General features: G+C 45.8%; 1 protein-coding gene across 1 annotated transcript in view; it reads left to right on the forward strand.

Annotated features, from left to right (window-relative positions):
• The first annotated feature begins 8,474 nt into the window (after positions 1–8,474).
• The window catches only part of Ubr4 (ubiquitin protein ligase E3 component n-recognin 4), a 111,757-nt gene continuing 101,501 nt past the window's right edge, over positions 8,475–18,730 (forward strand). Inside the window, exons 1-3 of the mRNA XM_051170919.1 lie at positions 8,475–8,718; positions 15,877–15,974; positions 18,358–18,461. Of these exons, the coding sequence (XP_051026876.1) occupies positions 8,543–8,718; positions 15,877–15,974; positions 18,358–18,461 (378 nt within the window). The 5' untranslated portion in view covers positions 8,475–8,542. The remainder of the gene's footprint in view (positions 8,719–15,876; positions 15,975–18,357; positions 18,462–18,730) is intronic.

An 18,730-nucleotide genomic window follows, 5' to 3' on the forward strand; every position in this document is an offset into this window, starting at 1 on the left:
TACTAGAAATACTCTGACAACTTGTTCTCTGCCTCTTGCTTCCAAGCCTGATGGGTCAGCTCTGCCTTTAAGGTGCACTTGGCTGCCTGACTCTGATGGGTGGATGCAGGAGCCATTCTTTGCTGAGGTCTGAGGACTTCTCCCTGAAGTAACAGAGGTTGAGGGATCCATACGTGAAGTCAGAACTAATTTTATCTAAGCTTTTCATCCCATGCTGCCATTTATATGGTTGCATATAAATGGAACCATTTGTTTCAGCCTATCAAAGCCAAGTACATAATAGTAATTTGGGTTTTTTGTTTTTTGTTTTGGGTTTTAGTTTTTCAAGGCAAGGTTTCTTTGTGTAGCTATGACTGCCCTGAATTTTCTTTGTAAACCAGGCTGGCTTCAACTCAGAGATCCATGTGCCTTTGCCTCTCAAATGCCGGGACTAAAGGCATGTGCCACCATGCCTGGCTTAGGCCTAACTAACACCTTTTAAAGCTACCAAATTGTCTGAGCCTTGATGAGATTTTGAGGTCTCAGCACCTCATATCTCATTGCCCCTACAGGCCCCCTCTAGACAGCCTATAGCCCAGCTAGAGGAAAGGGTCTTTGTAAAAAAACAAAACAAAAAAACCCCACCTCTTATTTATTCTTAATTTAGGTTTGTTTTGTTTTTGAAGTAGAATTTTGTTCAGTAGTTCAGGCTGGCCTCAAACTTGGAATCCTGTTGTCTCAGCCTCCCAGTGTTGTGATTACACATGTCCGCTGTCATGCTTGGCAGTAAGCTTTAAATCTCATTGGTATAATTTTGTGTGTGGCATTGGGGTTAGAATCTAGGGTCTGTCAGGCCAGGCAAGTTCTCTGCACTGAACTCTCCATAAAGTCGGCCAAGAGGGCTGAAATTTCTCTTAAGTAGTTTTTAAATCTTACTAATTTAAAATTTTTGGCGGGGGAGGGGCCTTCAAGGAGGATGCTGGGACTCAAACCTAGGGCCCCATGTGTGTTAGTACACACCCTATTTCTACTACTGAGCTACAGCCCCAACATGTCAAATCTTTTTACTTATTTTATTTTATTGAGACATGTTCGTACTATGTAGCCCTAGCTGATTTGGAACTAGCTGGGCTTTTGTGTGGGGTGTGTGTGTGCACTCCTGGCTGGGCTTCTGTGTGTGGGGGTGTGTGTGTGTGCACTCCTGGCTGGGCTTCTGTGTGTGTGCACTCCTGGCTGGGCTTGTGTGTGTGTGTGTGTGTGTGTGTGTGTGTATACACGCGCGCGCGCGCGTGCGCACTACTGGCTAGGCTTCTATATGGGGTGTATGTATGTGTGCACTCCTGGCTTGGCAACTGTGTGGGGTGTATGTGCATTCTTCTTCCTTGTGGGTTTCTGTCGTGCGTGTGTGTGTGTGTGTGTGTGTGTGTGTGTGTGTGTGTGTGTTCACTCTTGGCTGTACTTCTATGTGGGGTATGTATGTGCACTCCTGGCTGGCTTCTGTGTGATGTGTGTGCACATTCCTGGCTGGGCTTCTGGTGTGTGTGTGTGTGTGTGTGTGTGTGTGTGTGTGTGTGTGTGTGTGTGTGTGTGTGTGTGTGTGTGTGTATGCGTGCCGTGCACTCCGGGCTGGGCTTCTGTGTGTGTGTGTGTGTGTGTGTGTGTGTGTGTGTGTGTGTGTGTGTGTGTGTGTGTGTGTGTGTGTGTGTGTGTGTGTATGCGTGCCGTGCACTCCGGGCTGGGCTTCTGTGTGCCGCACAGAAAGAATCCTAAGTTTTACCTTGCTTGTGGACTTGGGGACTGATTGTTCTTTTGAGAAAAGGGGAAGACATTGATTGACCGTGCTCCCTGGAATAAAGCTAATGATTATCAGCTCTGGTCTCAGCTTTGTTTTGTGTCCTTGAGGCTACTTTTGCATTAAAATAGGAGAAAGCAAAGCCAGATGTGGAGGTGCACGCGTATAACAGCAGCGCTTGTGAAGTGGCGGAATGAGGATGAGAAATTGAAGTATCTAGCTGAAGACCTGTGCTCATACATCGACATATGCGGTATCAGCGTATCAGCTATAGGTCCACCTAGGCGATATGAGGCCGTGTCCTTAAGGGCGGGGCGGGAGGTGATGGAGAGATGGCACAGTGGCTAAGAGTACCCACAGCATTTTCAGTTCAGTTCCCAGTACCCACACTGGGCGCCTCACAAACACCTGTAACTCTGCCTCCAGGAGACTCAGCATCCTCTCCTGGCCTCAGTGAGTATACTCACATGCACATACATAATAAATACCTTTTTTAAAAATCAGAAAAAAATGGAGTTATATTCTCTAAGGCAACATGCCAACTTCCTCATGGGTGATAACCAGTTTCCTTTACTCGTAAATTGTCCAGCTGGGTTAGTGACCATCTGACATTTCTAGCGACAGGCCCCTGTACTGCTGGCTTTGTGAAAAGCTACCCGGGAGTAGGCACTGGGACCCATTACATTTTTCTGCTCTGGGTTTTGCTTTGTTACAAGGCCCCACCTTGTGAGTCTGACAGGCCTGAATGCACAGAGGTATGCCTGGATTAAAGGCAGATGCCACTCCACCCAGCCTGCCCTAGTATTGAGATAGAGTGACGTTTTAAAAAATGAAAATCCCAACCATTCAGCTGCGTATGGTAGCTCATGCCTTTAATTCCAGCACTCAGGAGGCGGAGGCAGAGGCAGGCGGATCTCTGAGTTTGAGGCCAGCCTATTCTACAAAGTGAGTCCAGGACAGCCAAGGCTACACAGAGAAACCCTGTCTTCAACACCCAAAAACCTGGGGTCCTGTTCAAACTATGGCACCAGCCAAGGACAATACATGCAGTAAACTTCGAACCCCTACCCTGATCTAGCTAATGGACAAGACATTCTCCACAGTTGAGTGGAGAGTGGGGTCTGACTTTCACACGAACTCTGGTGCCCCATATTTGACCATGTCCCCTGGATGGAGAGACCTGGTGGCACTCAGAGGAAGGATAGCAGGCTACCAAGAAGAGACTTGATACCCTATGAGCATATACAGGGGGAGGAGGTCCCCCTCAGTCACAGTCATAGGGGAGGGGAGAGGTGAGGACAATGGGAGGGAGGGAGGAATGGGAGGATACAAGGGATGGGATAACAATTTAGATGTAATGTGAATAAATTAATAAAATATATTTTTTAAAAATGTTGCTAGATAAGAGCTGTTGATTATACTATCTAAAACATGTTCTAGCAATATGTGTTTTCTTTTTGTTCTAACTTTAATCTTAAGTGAAAGAGGAGATTGAAGGTATTTAAATAAACTGGTAATATATAAATAAAAAAATTGAGTGGATAAATTGAAAAAAAAAAACGAGAGAGAGAGAGAGAGAAAGAATGAATCCCAACTGTTTGATTTTTACCAATGAAGACTCAGGAGGCAGATTCTGGGGTGAAAACTTGCTAGATCAGAGACAGAGAAAGCACCCAGTTGACCTTCTTACTCAGCTCACATCTCAGAGGAAAAAAGCCCAAAAAGCTCACTAGCTCAGCTGACAGCCCAGGAGGAAAAGCCGAAACCCTCAAGGCCAAAAGCTTGCTAGCTCAAAGGTCAAAAAGCCTCTTCTCCATGCTGTCTTAAATACCCTTCAACTCAAAGCCCTCCTACTCTGTAATCCCTGTCAGCTTGTCCCGTCTCTTGACCTAGCGTTAACTTTATCAAATCCTGTGTACAGAAAGCTCTTGTATTAAAGATGTATGTGAGGGCTGGTCGAACAACATCATAATCACCTGTTTACAATATCAGTTCTAGGCCTGGCGTGGTGGCGCACGCCTTTAATCCCAGCACTTGGGAGGCAGAGGCAGGCGGATCGCTGTGAGTTCGAGGCCAGCCTGGTCTACAAAGTGAGTCCAGGACAGCCAAGCCTACACAGAGAAACCCTGTCTCGGAAAAAAAAAAAAAAAAGCAAAAAACAACAAAAAGCAAACCAGAAAGTTCTTGCATTAAAGGTATGTGTTAGAGCTGAACCACACAGTGACTGGAATTTTGTGTAAGATGGCCAAGTGGTATCATCAACTTTCATCTCACTGCCATGTTTTTGCTTCTTTGTTTTGTTTTTAGATTTATTCATTTATTACCTATGTACACCAGAAGAGGGTACCAGATCTCATTGTAGATGGTTATGAGCCACCATGTGATTGTTGGGAATGGAACTCGCGACCTCTGGAAGAGCAGACAGTGCTCTTAACCACTGAGCCATCTCTTTAGCCCCCTTGTTTGTTTTAAGATTTGTTTTTATGAGTGTTTTCCCTGCATCTGTGTGAGTGTACTATGTGTGTGCCTGGTGCCCATAGGGGCCAGAAGAAGATGCTGGATCTCTTGGAACTGGGGTTAGGGATGATTGTGAGCCACCATGTGAGTCTTGGGAACTTAACTGAGTCCTCTGGAAGAACAACCAGTGCGCTTAATGGCTGAGCCATGTGACTGCCCCGTACACTGCCTGCTGTGTTTCCATAGCACAGTTAGTCTGCAACATTCTAGTTTTTCCCTACTTAAGTGCCAGAATCTTAAAGTAGCTACTGGTCAGGAAGTGACCCACCTTCATAGAATTCAAACATTTCATCTTTTAACCTTCACCATCTTACCAAAGTTGCTCAAAGCAGGGGATTAAAATACTTAAGGCCTGAGTAAAGTCTAACTTTCCTCTTAAGCCTTGATTTTCTTTTATTGTTTTTTCTTTTTAATTTTTATGTTTTGTTTTTGATACATTGTCTCTCTATTGTAGTCCTGGCTCGATTGACACTCGCTGTGTAGACCAAGCTGGCTTTTTTTTTTAAGATTTATTTATTTTATTTATTGCATATGAGTGCTTAATCTGCAGAAAAGGGTATCAGATTACATTATAGATGGTTGTGAGCCACCATGTAGTTGCTGGGAATTGAACTCAAGACCTCTGGAAGAGCAGGCAGCACTCCAGCCATCTCTCTAGCCCCCCAAGCTGGCTTTGAACTCACAAAGCTGTGCCTGCCTCTGCCTTTTGAGTGCTGAGGTGAAAGGTATGGGCCACCATGTCTGGCCTTATATTTCTTTTTATTTTATGTGTATGTGCATGCACCATATACATGTCTGGTGCCCAAAGATCCAAGAGAGGGCATTACACCTTTGGAACTGGAGTTCAAGACTGTTGGGGCTAACACGTGGGAGCTGGGAACTGAACCTGGGTCTTCTGCAAGAGCAGCTTGCACTTTTAACATCTGAGTCATCCCTCAAGCTCTTCCCCCTCATTTTTAAGCAACCACCCACCTTGATTAGCGCATGTATTTTCTGTAGACGAGGAATTGAGTTATTTAAGCGTAAGCGACAGCCAAGATGTTGGTCACTGCTAGGTGTCAGGAGGCTCAGTGGGCTGGACATGGACTTCTCATATCGGCGTCAGAAGATGCCCTGGGGTGTGGAACTCTGCTGATACGGGAAGCAGCCTAGATACATGGAACAGCTGGTCACACTGCTATTGGAGGCTCAGTTCTTTCCAACATGGGCCTCCAGGGGCTGCTTCTGTGCTTCTCCCAACAGGGCTGCTTATCTCAGGACAAGCAATGCAGGAGGGTGTACCAGCCTTCCTCAGTCAGAAAGCAGCTTCCATCTGGTTTTTGAGATTGTATTTCCTCTCTTAGTTCTCTGACCCATTTCGTTTCTTTTCCTTTGTGAATATTCCACGAACCCTTATCCTCATTAATTAGATTAGCCCCCTTGCAGTTTTACTCAAAGCAGGTGGTTCCTTGCTATTTTATTTGGTTTTGAATGGGGAAGGTGTTCAAGAGGACATGGGGATGAATTACTGATAATGAGGTGGAGGCAAGAGGGTGTTGTGTGACAAGAGTTCTCCTGGGGAGACTCTACACACAAATTGCCCATCCCAGACAGGGAGCCCGATAGACAACATAGAGATACCACTGGTCATTTGTGTAGTTTAGAAATTCATTTAAAAGATTTTTAAGAAGATTTATGCGTGTGAATGTTTTGCCTGGATGTATATATGTGTACTATTTCCATGCCTGGTGCACTCAGGTCAGAAGGCATAAGATCCCCTGGGACTGGAGTTACAAATGGTTATGGGTGCTGGGAACTGAACCTCAATCCTCCAAAAGAACCATTTCTCCAATTGCCTTAAAATTTGCTTTTATTTACGTGTATGTGTGCCTTAGACTAGGTGTGTAGAAAGGCCAGAAGAGGGTGATAAATTCCCTGGAGCTACAGATACTGACAGCTGTGAGTATAGGTGCTAGGAATTGAACCTGGAGTCTCTGGAAAAAGCAACCTGGTTTTGTTGTTGTTGTTGTTTTGTTGTTGTTTTTTAGACAGGGTTTCTCTGTGTAATAGCCCTGGATGTCCTGGACTGGCTTTGTAGGCCAGGCTGGCATCGAACTCAGAGATCAGCCTGCCTCTGCCTCTTCAGTGCTGGAATTAAAGGTGTGCGCCACCCACCTGGCTTCAGCCTGTGTTCTTAATTGCTGAGCCACCTCTCTTGCTCCTACAGTTAATTTTAAAATTTCAGATCCTCAGATTCTCTGGGTTAAATTAAAAGTCCTTCATTTTTATTTTTAATCAACTAATTAATTAATTAATATTTTTTGAGACAGGGTTTCTCTGTGTATACTTGACTGTCCTGGTCCTGGACTCACTTTGTAGACCAGGCTGGCCTCAAACTCATTGTGATCCACCTGCCTTTTCCTCCCGAGTGCTGGGATTACAGGTGTGCACCACCACGCCCGGCTCATTTTTATTTTCAGTTCATTAAAAATATTACTATTCTGGGGGGGGGGTGGAGATATGGCTCAGCGGTTAACAGCACTGTCTGCTCTTCCAGAGGTCCTGAGTTCAATCCCCGACAACCACATGGTGATTCACAACCAACTATACAGGGATCTGATGCCCTCTTCTGGCATGCAGGTATACATGCAGATAGAGCACTCATACTTAAACTATATAAATAAAATTTTAAAAATTAAAAAATTACCATTCTGTAGTTTATAGAAACGTATGCTTCATCTAAACGACTTTTCAGTGTTTGCTATCTAAATGTATGTATGCTACTTTTTTGAGACAGTCTTGTATATTCCTGGTAGGTTTGTAAATTGCTATGTAGACCAGACTGGTCTTGAATTTGTGGTAACCCTCTGCCTCCCCAGTGATGGCACTACCAAGCATTTAAAAAAGACTTATGTACATATATATGTGTGTATGGGGGTGGAGTAGTATGTGCGTGTGGGGATGCAGGTTCTCATAGAATCCAGAAGAGGGCATCAAATCCCTAGGAACTGGAATTACAGACAGTAGCCAACTAGAGAGTGGAATTCTGCTAAGCCATCTCTCCAGCCTCTTAAATCTAGAGTTAGAACATAAATGTTATCTCAAGAACAAACGTCCACTACTAAAATGTATGATTTTGAGATTGAGGATGTTTATTCCGAGTGCCTTCGCAGCACCTAAAGGCCAGAAGTATTAGACTTGCTATTACTATTAATACTGTTCGTGGCGGGATGTGGTGTAGCACACCTATCTCAGCACTTTTGGGAGGCTGAGGCAAGAGGGTTGTGTAGTGTTCCAGGCCACCCTGGGCTACAGTGGGAATGCCCAAACATAATAAAACAACCCTCACCCGGGAACTATAAACTGGTGTAGGGACCCAAACCAACCTGTACTAAACAGCTCCTGTCGCAATGGCTCCTCTCCGGAGTCTGAGGGTGGAAAGTTCCCAGATAATCTGGCCTATATAGTGCGACCACATTTCCAAAAACTTAAAAAACTCCTCTCAGTATTATTACTGAAGGGATCCTAATTATAAAGGAGAGACAGCAAGCCGGACGGTGGTGGCGTATGCCTTTAATCCCCAGCACTCGGGAGGCAGAGGCGGAGGCAGGTGGATGGCTGTGAGTTTGAGGTTAAGCCAGGTCTACAAAGGGAGTCCAGGACAGCTAGGGCTACACAGAGAAACCCTGTCTCGGGAAAAAAAAAGTGACAGCAAAAAATAGGAAGTCATGAAGAGAATCATTGCCAGGAGGTGGTGTGCGGAGAAAGTTTTGCCAACTGGGAAGAGCTAAAATGGCTGTTCATGCGGTTCACTGGCAAAGGAAGCGGCTAACAGCGGACAGGCTTTGACTTCCTCTCGTCCCTGACTATCCCAGAATGGCGCCATTCCGCTGCCTTCCACATCTTTTCCAGATCCAAGTTACAGACTTAAAATTGCAACAGGCTTAGGAAGCCATAGTATCGCTAAGTGCAGAGCCTGCGCACGCGCAGTAGTTAGCCCTCCCTGCAGGCACGCGCTACGATGCTCGCGCCTCCCTAGCGCACGCGCAGAGGGCATCGCGCCGGGCCCTTCCCGGGAGCACTCACTCCTACGCAGGCGCACTACTTCGAGTCTTGCCCCGGGAAGTGAGAGGCGGCCTAGCTCTTTGCGTTTTTGTTGAGCGACCCGCGGCGCGCTGTCTGACGCGCACGATCGCGTCACTTCCGCCCCCTCCCGGGAGGCGGCGCTGGGCCGGTGGCAAACCCCCGGAGGGAGCCGCAGTAGTACGACGAAAGATGGCGACGAGCGGCGGCGAAGAGGCGGCGGGAGCAGCTCCAGCGCCCGGAGCCCCGGCGACCGGGCAGGACACGACCCCGGGCTGGGAGGTGGCGGTGCGGCCCCTACTGTCCGCGTCCTACTCCGCCTTCGAGATGAAAGAGTTGCCGCAGCTGGTGGCCTCAGTCATCGAGAGGTACCGGGCGGCGGCGCCGGAGGGCGGCGCGGTGTTGGGGGGGGGAGGGGAGGACTTGCCTGGTCATGAGTCCGGGCTGTCCCGCAGCCTCCCTCCGGGAATCCACCCCACGCATGGCTTCGGGACTCCCGGGCGCTGGGGTCAAGATCGTCTCTGATCTCCTCCCAGCTCTGGCGCAAACCATCCTTGACTCGATTTCCCCTTCGAAGCAAAACTTTTATGGCTACTCTTGCTGGAGGGCGTGGCCGGACGCGTTTGAGAACTGGCTTTTGAGATGCAAGGTGTTCCTTGGCCGGTGTCCCCTGGCCTGCCCCCCTGTGTTAAGGTCAGGGCATGGATGAGTTTGCATTTCTCTTGCCAGCAAAGCCCGAGATTTACATTGGAGATCTCTACCACATAGTTTAATAACGGTCTTTCTTAGGCGCTATCATCACTGGGGGGCACGTGCTGTTTCTGTGACTGTAGCCACTAGTTACCACTGAATACTTTGGTTTTACTTTGCATCCCTCTTGCATTTGCACTGGAACTGTATGTGTCTGAGACCCAAGTCCTCTTTGTCAATAAAATACTTTCAGACTCTTCACTTACAGGACTATTCGTTGGCTTGTTATGTGCTCTCACCTTTTTGTACAGATTGTCAGATTGCAAGAATCGTATTTCTCTTTTGGAAGGTGGCGATCTCAGTGTCTACCTTTTCCTGATTACTGAGCTCACAGCAGTCTTTGAGTGTAATAGTAGACTCAGGCTTTTAAATTCTGTGTTCTCACTTTCATTTTCCTAGGGAAACCTAACTGTAGTAACTCCCTGAAATTGCTAAGTGGGTCATTTTAGCTTGTTAGTCAACAGGGTATATCTCAGTATTATTTGGAAAAGTAGAAATCGCTGTGTGTTACTCAGGGGAGGCGCAGGGTTTGGCACATTGTTTATCAGTAATTGTCACTATCTGTGATGTTTTGGATGAATGATCTTTAACAATTTATAATAAAACAGTGGTTGGGTTTGATACCTTAAGATTTAACAGATTTTCCTGCTTGGTTATGTTTAAGATGGTTCTGAAGATGAAAACAAGTATCAAAAAGTATTATTCTCAAATTATGTAGCCTCTCTTTATTTTACTGTCTTTTTCTCCCTTAAAAAAAAATTCATGTATGTGTGTCATCTGTATTTGGATGCCCGAGGAGGAAAAGGAGGATTTCAGATCCCCTGGAGATGGCGTTATGGGCAGTTATGAGCCACAGGACACTGTTGCTGGGATCTGAACTTGAGCCTTGGAAGAAAACAGGAAGTGGGACTGGAGAGATGGGTCAGTGGCTAAGAGCACTGTGTGCTCTTCCAGAGGTTCAGAGTTCAATTCTCAGCAACCACACGGTGGCTCACAACCATCTATTCTGGATTCTGATCCCCTCTTCTGGCACCAAGGCGCACATGCAGATAGAGTACTCAACATACACATTAAATAAATAAATCTTTAAAAAAAAAAAAAAGACACCAGAGAACAGGAAGTGCTCTTAATCACTGGGCTATCTCTCTGCCCTATTCTAATCTAACGTGTGTGTGTGTGTGTGTGTGTGTGTGAGTGTGTGTGTGTGTGAGTGTGTGAGAGAGAGAGAGAGAGAGAGGGAGAGAGAGAGAGAGCGCGCGCGAGCGCATGAGAGAGTGCAAATACATTTTGCTGGAGGTCAGAGGACAAGTTTTAGGAGTTGATTTTCTCCTTCCATCTCGGTTTCTGGGGATTGACCTCAAGGTTATCGGGCTCGGGTGCCAGGCACTCTCCCCATCTCCAGCCAACCATGCAGGCTCCTATTTTACTGTCCTAAATGTGTAACTTACTGATACTTTCCATGAAATCATGCTTACTACTTACAATCAACAATGTTTGCTTCCTTCTAGAACATTCTTTCTTGCTTCTCTGGCTGTGAGCTGAGGTTATAGTGTCATTTGCTGACACTCATGTACGTTTCATTTTCTCGGCCCTTTCCTTTTAAATGTAGTCAGAGCAACCCTTTGCAACCCGGTGAATCCAAACATGGAACTAGAATTGAATTTTGCTAAGTGTGTGAGAGAACAAGGAGCTCTCTGTGTTTGTAGACATGAGTGAATCTCTTTATGGTTTTAGGAAAAATGATGTGTTTAGTAATATCGTGTTTTATTGGAAATGAGGAATTTTGAAGTTCATCTTCTGGTTTTTATATAGCTCAGCTAAGTTTGAAGTCTTATTCTGTGTCTTCTTGGGAGGAATTGATCATACAAAAAGAATACACCTCTGGCTTCTCAGTTCCTTACAGTGTAAAGTAGTGTCACGTAGAGTGTGTAGAGCATAGGCCAACAGCCTTGCTCTGAAGGGTCAGGTAGTATCTGCAGGCCTGTGTGGGCAGTTCACCTCTGCCATCCTGGACGAAGGCAGCTATGTATGATATTATCCAAATATGACCAAATGTGATGTGTTTAACTTCTAGCAGGCCTTGAAATGATGCATTGTAGAAGATTCAGCCATTAAAGGATATAAAAAAACCAGCCACTCATAGGCAACCATCTGGGTTTAGATTATGGCCTCTCATTTGCCTCAACCCTGCCTTGAAGCACACTAATTATATTTTGTTACCAGTTTCCCAAATGTTTTCTCTCCAGAAAAATATAGTAGGGGACTCAGAAATGTGGAAACATTTGTCACTCAGGGCCTTAGGCCACTTAGTATAGTGTCAGACTTCAGCCCAAGTTGGGCCAACATTGTTTCCAACTGTTGTAAGTTAGGGGCCCAACCTGCTGCTGGGCTCTGCTGTGCTTGTGGGAAGGCTGTTCTGTTGTCTCCACTTGCCTTGTTTCTTCTATGGTTACAGCTGCCCTGCTTTTCTCCCGTGTCTCCAGGGACCCTCTGTTTTTCTGTGGCAGTGTTGTGTTGCCTTCATCACCACGGTCCTTACCCCTGTCCTACAGTCTGCTCACTCACTGAATGCCTGTCCTGGAACTGCTGGGTCTGACACTCTGAGAGCTTCTTCTCAGTTTCTCCATTTTACCCCTTGTCTCAAGTCATGCTTTATAATTGGAACTGACTTTTTGAGGACAGAGTACACCAAAAATTCTTAAGGTAGGTGGTAGTGGGACACACCTTTAATCCCAGCACTCGGGAGGCAGAGGCAGGTTGATCTCTGAGTTCGAAGCCAGCCTGGGACAGCCAAGGCTGCACAGTGAAACCCTGTTTCAAAAAACCAAAAAAAGAAAAGAAAATTCTTAGGGTCTGATCATAACTGTCTGATAAGATTGCTTGATGTTAAGACCATGTTGTAAAGCAAGGGGTAGTAGATTAGCATGGGTGAGCTGTGGTGTGTGCCCTCAAGTGCCATTAGCTCTTTGAAGGAAAATACTGTCTGTCTGAGTTTAGTTGAGTATGGATGACTTCTGTTCTATTGTCCGTAGCCTGCTGGTCTTGTCGTACAGACTGGAAATCTTTTACGTGTCTCTGTTACAAGGCCTAGAGAATTCCTTTCAGAGCTCTGCCAGACCTGGTTGGCAGCATAGCTGCCGTTTAGTCTACATAGATTTAAAAACCAACACTCCTCACCCCCTTCCTGAGTGGCTCTGGCTTCTTTCATGATAAGCCTCTTTGAAAAAAATCCTGTCTCAGCCGGGCGTGGTGGCGCACGCCTTTAGTCCCAGCACTCGGGAGGCAGAGGCAGGCGGATCCCTGTGAGTTCGAGGTCATCCTGGTCTACAAAGTGAGTCCAGGATGGCCAAGGCTACACAGAGAAACCCTGTCTCGGAAAAAAAAAAAAAAAAAAAAAAAAAAAAAAAGAAAAAAAGAAAAAAATCCTGTCTCCCAGGTATTCCTTGGAATTTAGGGCAGCGCTACTACCTGGAATAGGGGGGCTGCTAGAACACTGCACCAGATCCTGCCTTTCTGGAAGTTCCGAAGAGAGACAGTGCTGCGCTGACCCTTATCTGTTGCCATCACATACTGGAGTGACATAGTTGACAGTTGAGCCACTGAAGGGAGAAGCCATCACCTAAAGATAGAGTGTGCTTGTCCTGGTGTCTTAGCACACTCACTACCAGCTCATCAAGAATGTGGGAGAAAAATTGGGCAAAAAACTCACAGTTCTTTGGTTAAATGACTAAGTGTATGTCTGTGTGTGTGTGTGTGTGTGTGTGTGTGTGTGTGTGTGTGTGTTTTCACATACACAAGTAACATGAGAGAAATACCATGAGGGATTTTCTGTTTAGGAGTTGAAGTTGATAAGGGGTTGTTGTCTTCCACAGTCTAGGAAATAGACATACAGTGTGTTATCTCCAGGGGGAAAGTGAGGGGAACCTGTAGTCTTTTATTACGTACCCTCCTCCAGATACCCCTTTCTTTATAAAATGAGCAGCATATTTCCAGATGCTAGCTGGTCCCTTTGTCTTTTCTTCCTTCCTTAAGCATCAAATTAGGTTCTCTGACCTGTCTGCCTTCTGTTCCTTTTCTTTTCACTTACTTAGTGGATAGGAACTCTCGTTGACGAGGTCTAACTGTGTTCTAGGATGTGATTGCAAAGTCTTTTAGAAGTGGGTATTTCAAAAAAGGGGCTGACCTTCTCTCAAGTCCCCTCATTTTTCTCCTGTGATTCATGTTTCTTTGTTCTCCCTCCTGCTGACCCTTCTTCCCTTTGGTCCTATTCTCTGGTTTTACCATCTGCTGGGATCCTGGAGTTTACAGGCGTCCTTGGGGAATGGGTGACAAACCATTATTTGGTCACTTTTCTACAAAAGCAAGAGACAGGGGAATCGTGTTTACTCTTCTTTCTAGCCTTTAAAAGATTTTATCCCTGACCTTATCCCTAGTTGCCCTAAGCATTTTGTGTGTGTTTGTGTTGTGTGTACGTGTGATGCACTTGTGCTCTGGCATATATGTGGCCGTCAGAAGGCTACTTTGTGCAATCATTTCTTTTCTTCTACCTTTATGTGGTTTCATGGGCTCAAACTCAGGTTGCCAGGCTTTTTGTGGCAAGTGCCCTTAACCACTGAGCCATCTTGCTAGCCCACCATAAATGAACCTTAAGTAGAGCTGAGTACAGGACCATTTTCCTCTACCAGTACCCGCTCCCAACATTTTTGTTAACATTATTGGAGTAAGGCTGCTGTATATTTGCAAGGGAGCAGGGAACGACTGGATTTCTGATATATCATAGTGAGATCTGTGAGGCCTCAGGATAAGACACACACACACACACACACACAGAGAGAGAGAGAGAGAGAGAGAGAGAGAGAGAGAGGAGAGAGGAGAGAGAGAGAGAGAGAGAGAGAGAGAGAGAGAGAGAGAGAGAGAGCGCGCGAGCGCGCGCGCGCGCGCGCTCGCGTGCCTGGAATGTAGCTTAGTTAGTAGAGTAGTTGCCTAACATCTATATAGCCCAGCAGCACCCAGGCCAGCTGCATTTTAATGCCTGGTGGCATTCCTTTGGCACATTCTTATAATTCTGTTACCTGGGAGGTAGAGCCAGGAAGATCAGAAGTTCAGGGTCATCCGTTTTCACCTATATATTGACTTCCAGGTCAGCCTATGATACATTAGACCAGCAGTTTTCAACCTGTGGGTGGAGACCCGTTTGGGGGTGAAACAACACTTTCACAGGGGTTGCCTGAGAGCATGGGAAAACAGATTTACATTATAGTTCATAACAGTAGCAAAATTCCAGTTATGAAGTAGCAACAGTCTTACGGTTGGGGGGGGTCATCATAACATGAGGAACTCTGTAGTAAAAGGTTGCAGCATTAGGAAGGCTGACTGCATGACACTGTGTCTCAAAACAACAACAAAGAGGGCAAGAGAAATAGCCACCCAACAACTCTTACCCCCCATCTCTGACTGAGCGCCAGGCAACTAAATAGGTTTGTTTATTCCTGTGTATTTACTAATTAATTTATTGTCTTACCAGAATGGGAATAGAAGTGCAGAGTAAGCTCATCCTTTGAGTGGGTAGTTTTTCTCTAAGACTTGGTAACGAAAAAAGAGTGGAGGTAATAAGCAGATCTGAACTTTTGAAATAAAACAGTGAAGGGCAGTGACTCAGCAGACTACGTGGAATTACCGAGTAGGAAAACACTTAGAACGTAGACTGGGAAACTCAAGTGTGTGTTGTGAATGGAAGGGTGTGGTAGGGAGCTTTAGAGAGATGCCAGTCTCCTGGAAGAGTGAGTGCTGCTGGAAGCTGGAAGGTTTTTCTTTCTCCTGTCTTGCCTATCATGACAGGATAGGCCAGGAAGGTTCTGGTACATCATAGGCACCCCAGGAATACTTTTCTAATAAGGGTCTAATCTTTGATACACACTCACTTAATCCTTGGTGAATCCCCAGACAGCAAAGCAGTTGCAGTGCTAGACTCCTGCATGTGCTTTGAGGTGATTCGTCACTCACACTGGCACTTCCCAAACACAGACATGGCAGTTGGGCTCTTGTATTCATTTGGCAAGAAGATAAGCCTGCTAGTGAATGGATCATCTCTGTTTACATTTCTCTTGCTGGGTGAATACTGCTTGCTAGGGATGTATTCACTGAGAAAGCTATTTAACCCCCTCTCTGCTCTTTGCCTCTAATAAGATACATTTTGTCTTTTTGTTGCCTGGCTTAGTTCATGGTTTGTGCCTTAGCTTCTGACTTGATAAAAGTGACTTACAACGTATCCATCCTTTAGAATGAGTTGGGCTCCAGATTTTCCCAGAAGCGGCCGCTTCCTCAGCTAAAGACAGGATGAGATTTGAAAAGGGACTAACTGTTCTGTTGCCACTGGGTGTTAGCCCTGCGTGGAGGAGGCTGTTGCTCAGGTTGTGAGGGTTGGTGTTGTGGGGTTTCTTACTGTGATTTCTTCCTGCTGAGTCTTTCCAAGTCTTGGCGCTGTGTTCGGTTGGTCTTCGGAATGGATTACTTTTATCTGCTTCTACTACTCTGGTCTGTCTGCTTTTGATCATCGGCAATTCAGGTGTCTTTAATTAGCAGTATGGAGCAAATTGGTAATGTGTTTTGGGTTATGTGTGTTTGTGCTCTAATGCTGGGGGTGAGGTCATCTCATAGCCTTAGCCTTCTGCTCTGTTTTCACTTTCATCTCCTTACTTCTGTTTTGTTTGAGTGGAATAAGGCAATTCCCAGCAGGCGGTGGGCACTGAGTGTTAGTAATGTTGTCTTCCCTGCAGTGAGCCAGAGATCCTGCACCATGAGAAGCAGTATGAGCCATTCTACTCATCCTTCGTCGCACTGTCCACGCACTACATCACCACGGTCTGCAGCCTCAGTGAGTAGCCTGCTCTGCTGCCCCAGAGAGCGCTTGTGAATGAGGGGTGTGGGGGGGTTAGGGAGCAGGTTGTTGATTCTCTCCTTGAATAATTTAATGAAGGTTTGTTTCAGCAACTCCAGGCTGTTCATACCTGTGAGTGGAGGCAGCTGTTGACCCCTCACCTGGGCTAGCCACAGGGGATTGAAAAGCTGCTGGCTTTGTCCCTGCCTCATACCCCCACCCTTTTTTTATTAATCAAGAACACTTTTTTTTTTTTTTTTTTTTTTTTTTTGGTTTTTCGAGACAGGGTTTCTCTGTGTGTAGCCTTGGCCATCCTGGACTCACTTTGTAGACCAGGCTGGCCTCGAACTCACAGCAATCCGCCTGCCTCTGCCTCCCGAGTGCTGGGATTAAAGGCGTGCGCCACCACGCCCGGCCACTTTATTTTTTTTAATATATTTTATTGCCATTTCCATTTTAATTTATGTGAGTATGCTTGCTTGCCCTTTTGTTTTTATTTATTTTAGAGGTTTATTTTCATTTTTAATTGTCTGTCTTTTGTGTGTCCGTTTGTCTATGGGTTTGTGCACATGAATATAGTTGTTCTTGGAGGTGAGAAGAGGGTACTGGGTCCCCGAAGGTAGAGTCACGTGTGCTTGTGAGCCGCCTGTTAGGAGAGCTGGCAATCAAGCTTGCGTCCGCTGTAAGGCGGCGTGTGCTGCTGGCTGCTAAGCCAGCTCGCCAGCCTCTCCTTATCTATAATGTTCTTTATTCTTTGAAAACCTTGTGTACATACACGCACGCGCACACACACACACACACACATTATATGTATAGATCCTATATATAAATACAAATGTGTGTGAAAAACACACACACACACACACACACACACACTGTATTTTGTTTCTATCTGTCTCCTACTTTCCACTTTAATCAACTGTCCCTGGATCCCTCTAACTCATCCCTTCCCAACTTCCCTGTTTCTTTCTTTTTTAATAACTTTCTGAGTCAGTCAGGGATGCCTGGATGCAAACAGGTGTGTGTCCGTCACTGGGGCATGGGCAATCTACCAGAGACCACACTCCCAAAGAAAAACAATGTTCCCTCATCACCCTCTAAGTTAGTAGTAATTCTTCAGCTATGGCTGCGGCCTTACAAACCCCCATGTTTGTTCGTTCGTTCATTCATTCATTGAGATTTTTGGCTGAGACTGGTTTAGAGCTCAACAAGTAGCCCAAGCTGGCCTGAAACTTGGTGTCAAAACATTTTGTTGACCTCACACATACATGTACCTGCCAGCAGCTTGAGGGTGATGCTGGTAGGTAGTGACACGGGCTAGCATCCACTAAGGTTTCTGCTTCTCATTGGGTTTGGTGCAATTGTGAATCTCTTGTGTCTTTGGTATGAAGAAATTTTGACCTTTGCTCCCCATTTGCAAGTTCTTTCTATTCTCAAAGTGACCAAGTTCCTATTTTACATTATTTCAGAATTTTTACATTTTTTACTTCTGATGAATTCTGTTTACTTGAATAATTTGCTAAGCAGGTAAACTGAAAGGAGCCTGTAGAATTGCTTCTGAAACTCCTCCAGCTCAGTGTTGTTTACTATGAGCTCTAGCCAGCTTCTGGAAGCAACTGCAGCCCTTGCATAATGTCACTTAGTGTCTGTGACAAGAAGAGGCCAACATTATGAACTTGTGAGGTGGACCTCTGGGACTTAGTTGTACTTGTGTAACTCTGGGCAAGGCATTTAGCCTGCATGCTTCAGTTTGCTCACCTGTCAAAAAAGATGACAGGGAGCGGGGAGGGAGGGTGTGGTGGCGTGTGTCTGCAGCCCTACCATTTGGGAACACGAGGCTTCAGAATCGGGAGTTCAGGGTTCACCTGGGCCACAGAGGGAGTTTGAGGGCAGCCTGAATGATAGATTGCGACTCTGTCTCAAAAACTCAAGGACAAGGGCTAGAGAGATGGCTCAGTAGTTAAGAGCAATCCCTGCTCTTACAGAGGATCCAGCTTTGGTTCCCAGTATAGATGTGGTGCCTCACAACCATACCAGTTTCAGGTATATATATATATATATACACACACACACACACACACACAGGAACAACACGCAGAAACACAAACCTGAAACACAGTGGGAGGAGATGATAATATCTCCCTCACAAAGTGGCCTAATGATTAGATGAGCTGATGCATTTGAAGTGCAATGTGCTTCCTGTTAAAGTTAGTTTCTAGTAAACATTAGGTAAGTTTGTGTATGAGCAGTTGGCCCTTGTTGTCCAAGGGAGATGGCTGCTGAGATTGCTGATCCTGCTGAGCTCAGTGCGTGTTCTGCAGCTGTGTTGAGTGTGAGGCTGAGCTGTTGGCTCTTAAGTGACTATTATTTGCTTTCCCAGTTCCCCGGAACCAGCTTCAGTCAGTGGCAGCGGCCTGTAAAGTTCTCATTGAGTTTTCTCTCCTGCGTCTGGAGAACCCGGATGAGGCCTGTGCTGTGTCCCAGGTGAGCACAGAGTGTCTGTTTCTGGCCTTTATTTTAAAAAGTTTTAAGTATGGGAACTGATGGATGGGTGTAACAGGCAGAAGTGGATAAATCATTTCTTCTAAGGTTGGCCAGATAGTAATTATTTGTGGACCATACCATGTCTGTTACAGCTTGCCAGCACAGCCATAATACTGTAGGTAGGTGTGTGTGTGTGTGTGTGTGTGTGTGTGTGTGTGTGTGTGTGTGTGTGTGTGTAAATGAATGAACACAGTTACAATCTCACTGAA

Source organism: Acomys russatus, chromosome 29, assembly GCF_903995435.1.
Source record: "Acomys russatus chromosome 29, mAcoRus1.1, whole genome shotgun sequence".
Taxonomy (NCBI): domain Eukaryota; kingdom Metazoa; phylum Chordata; class Mammalia; order Rodentia; family Muridae; genus Acomys; species Acomys russatus.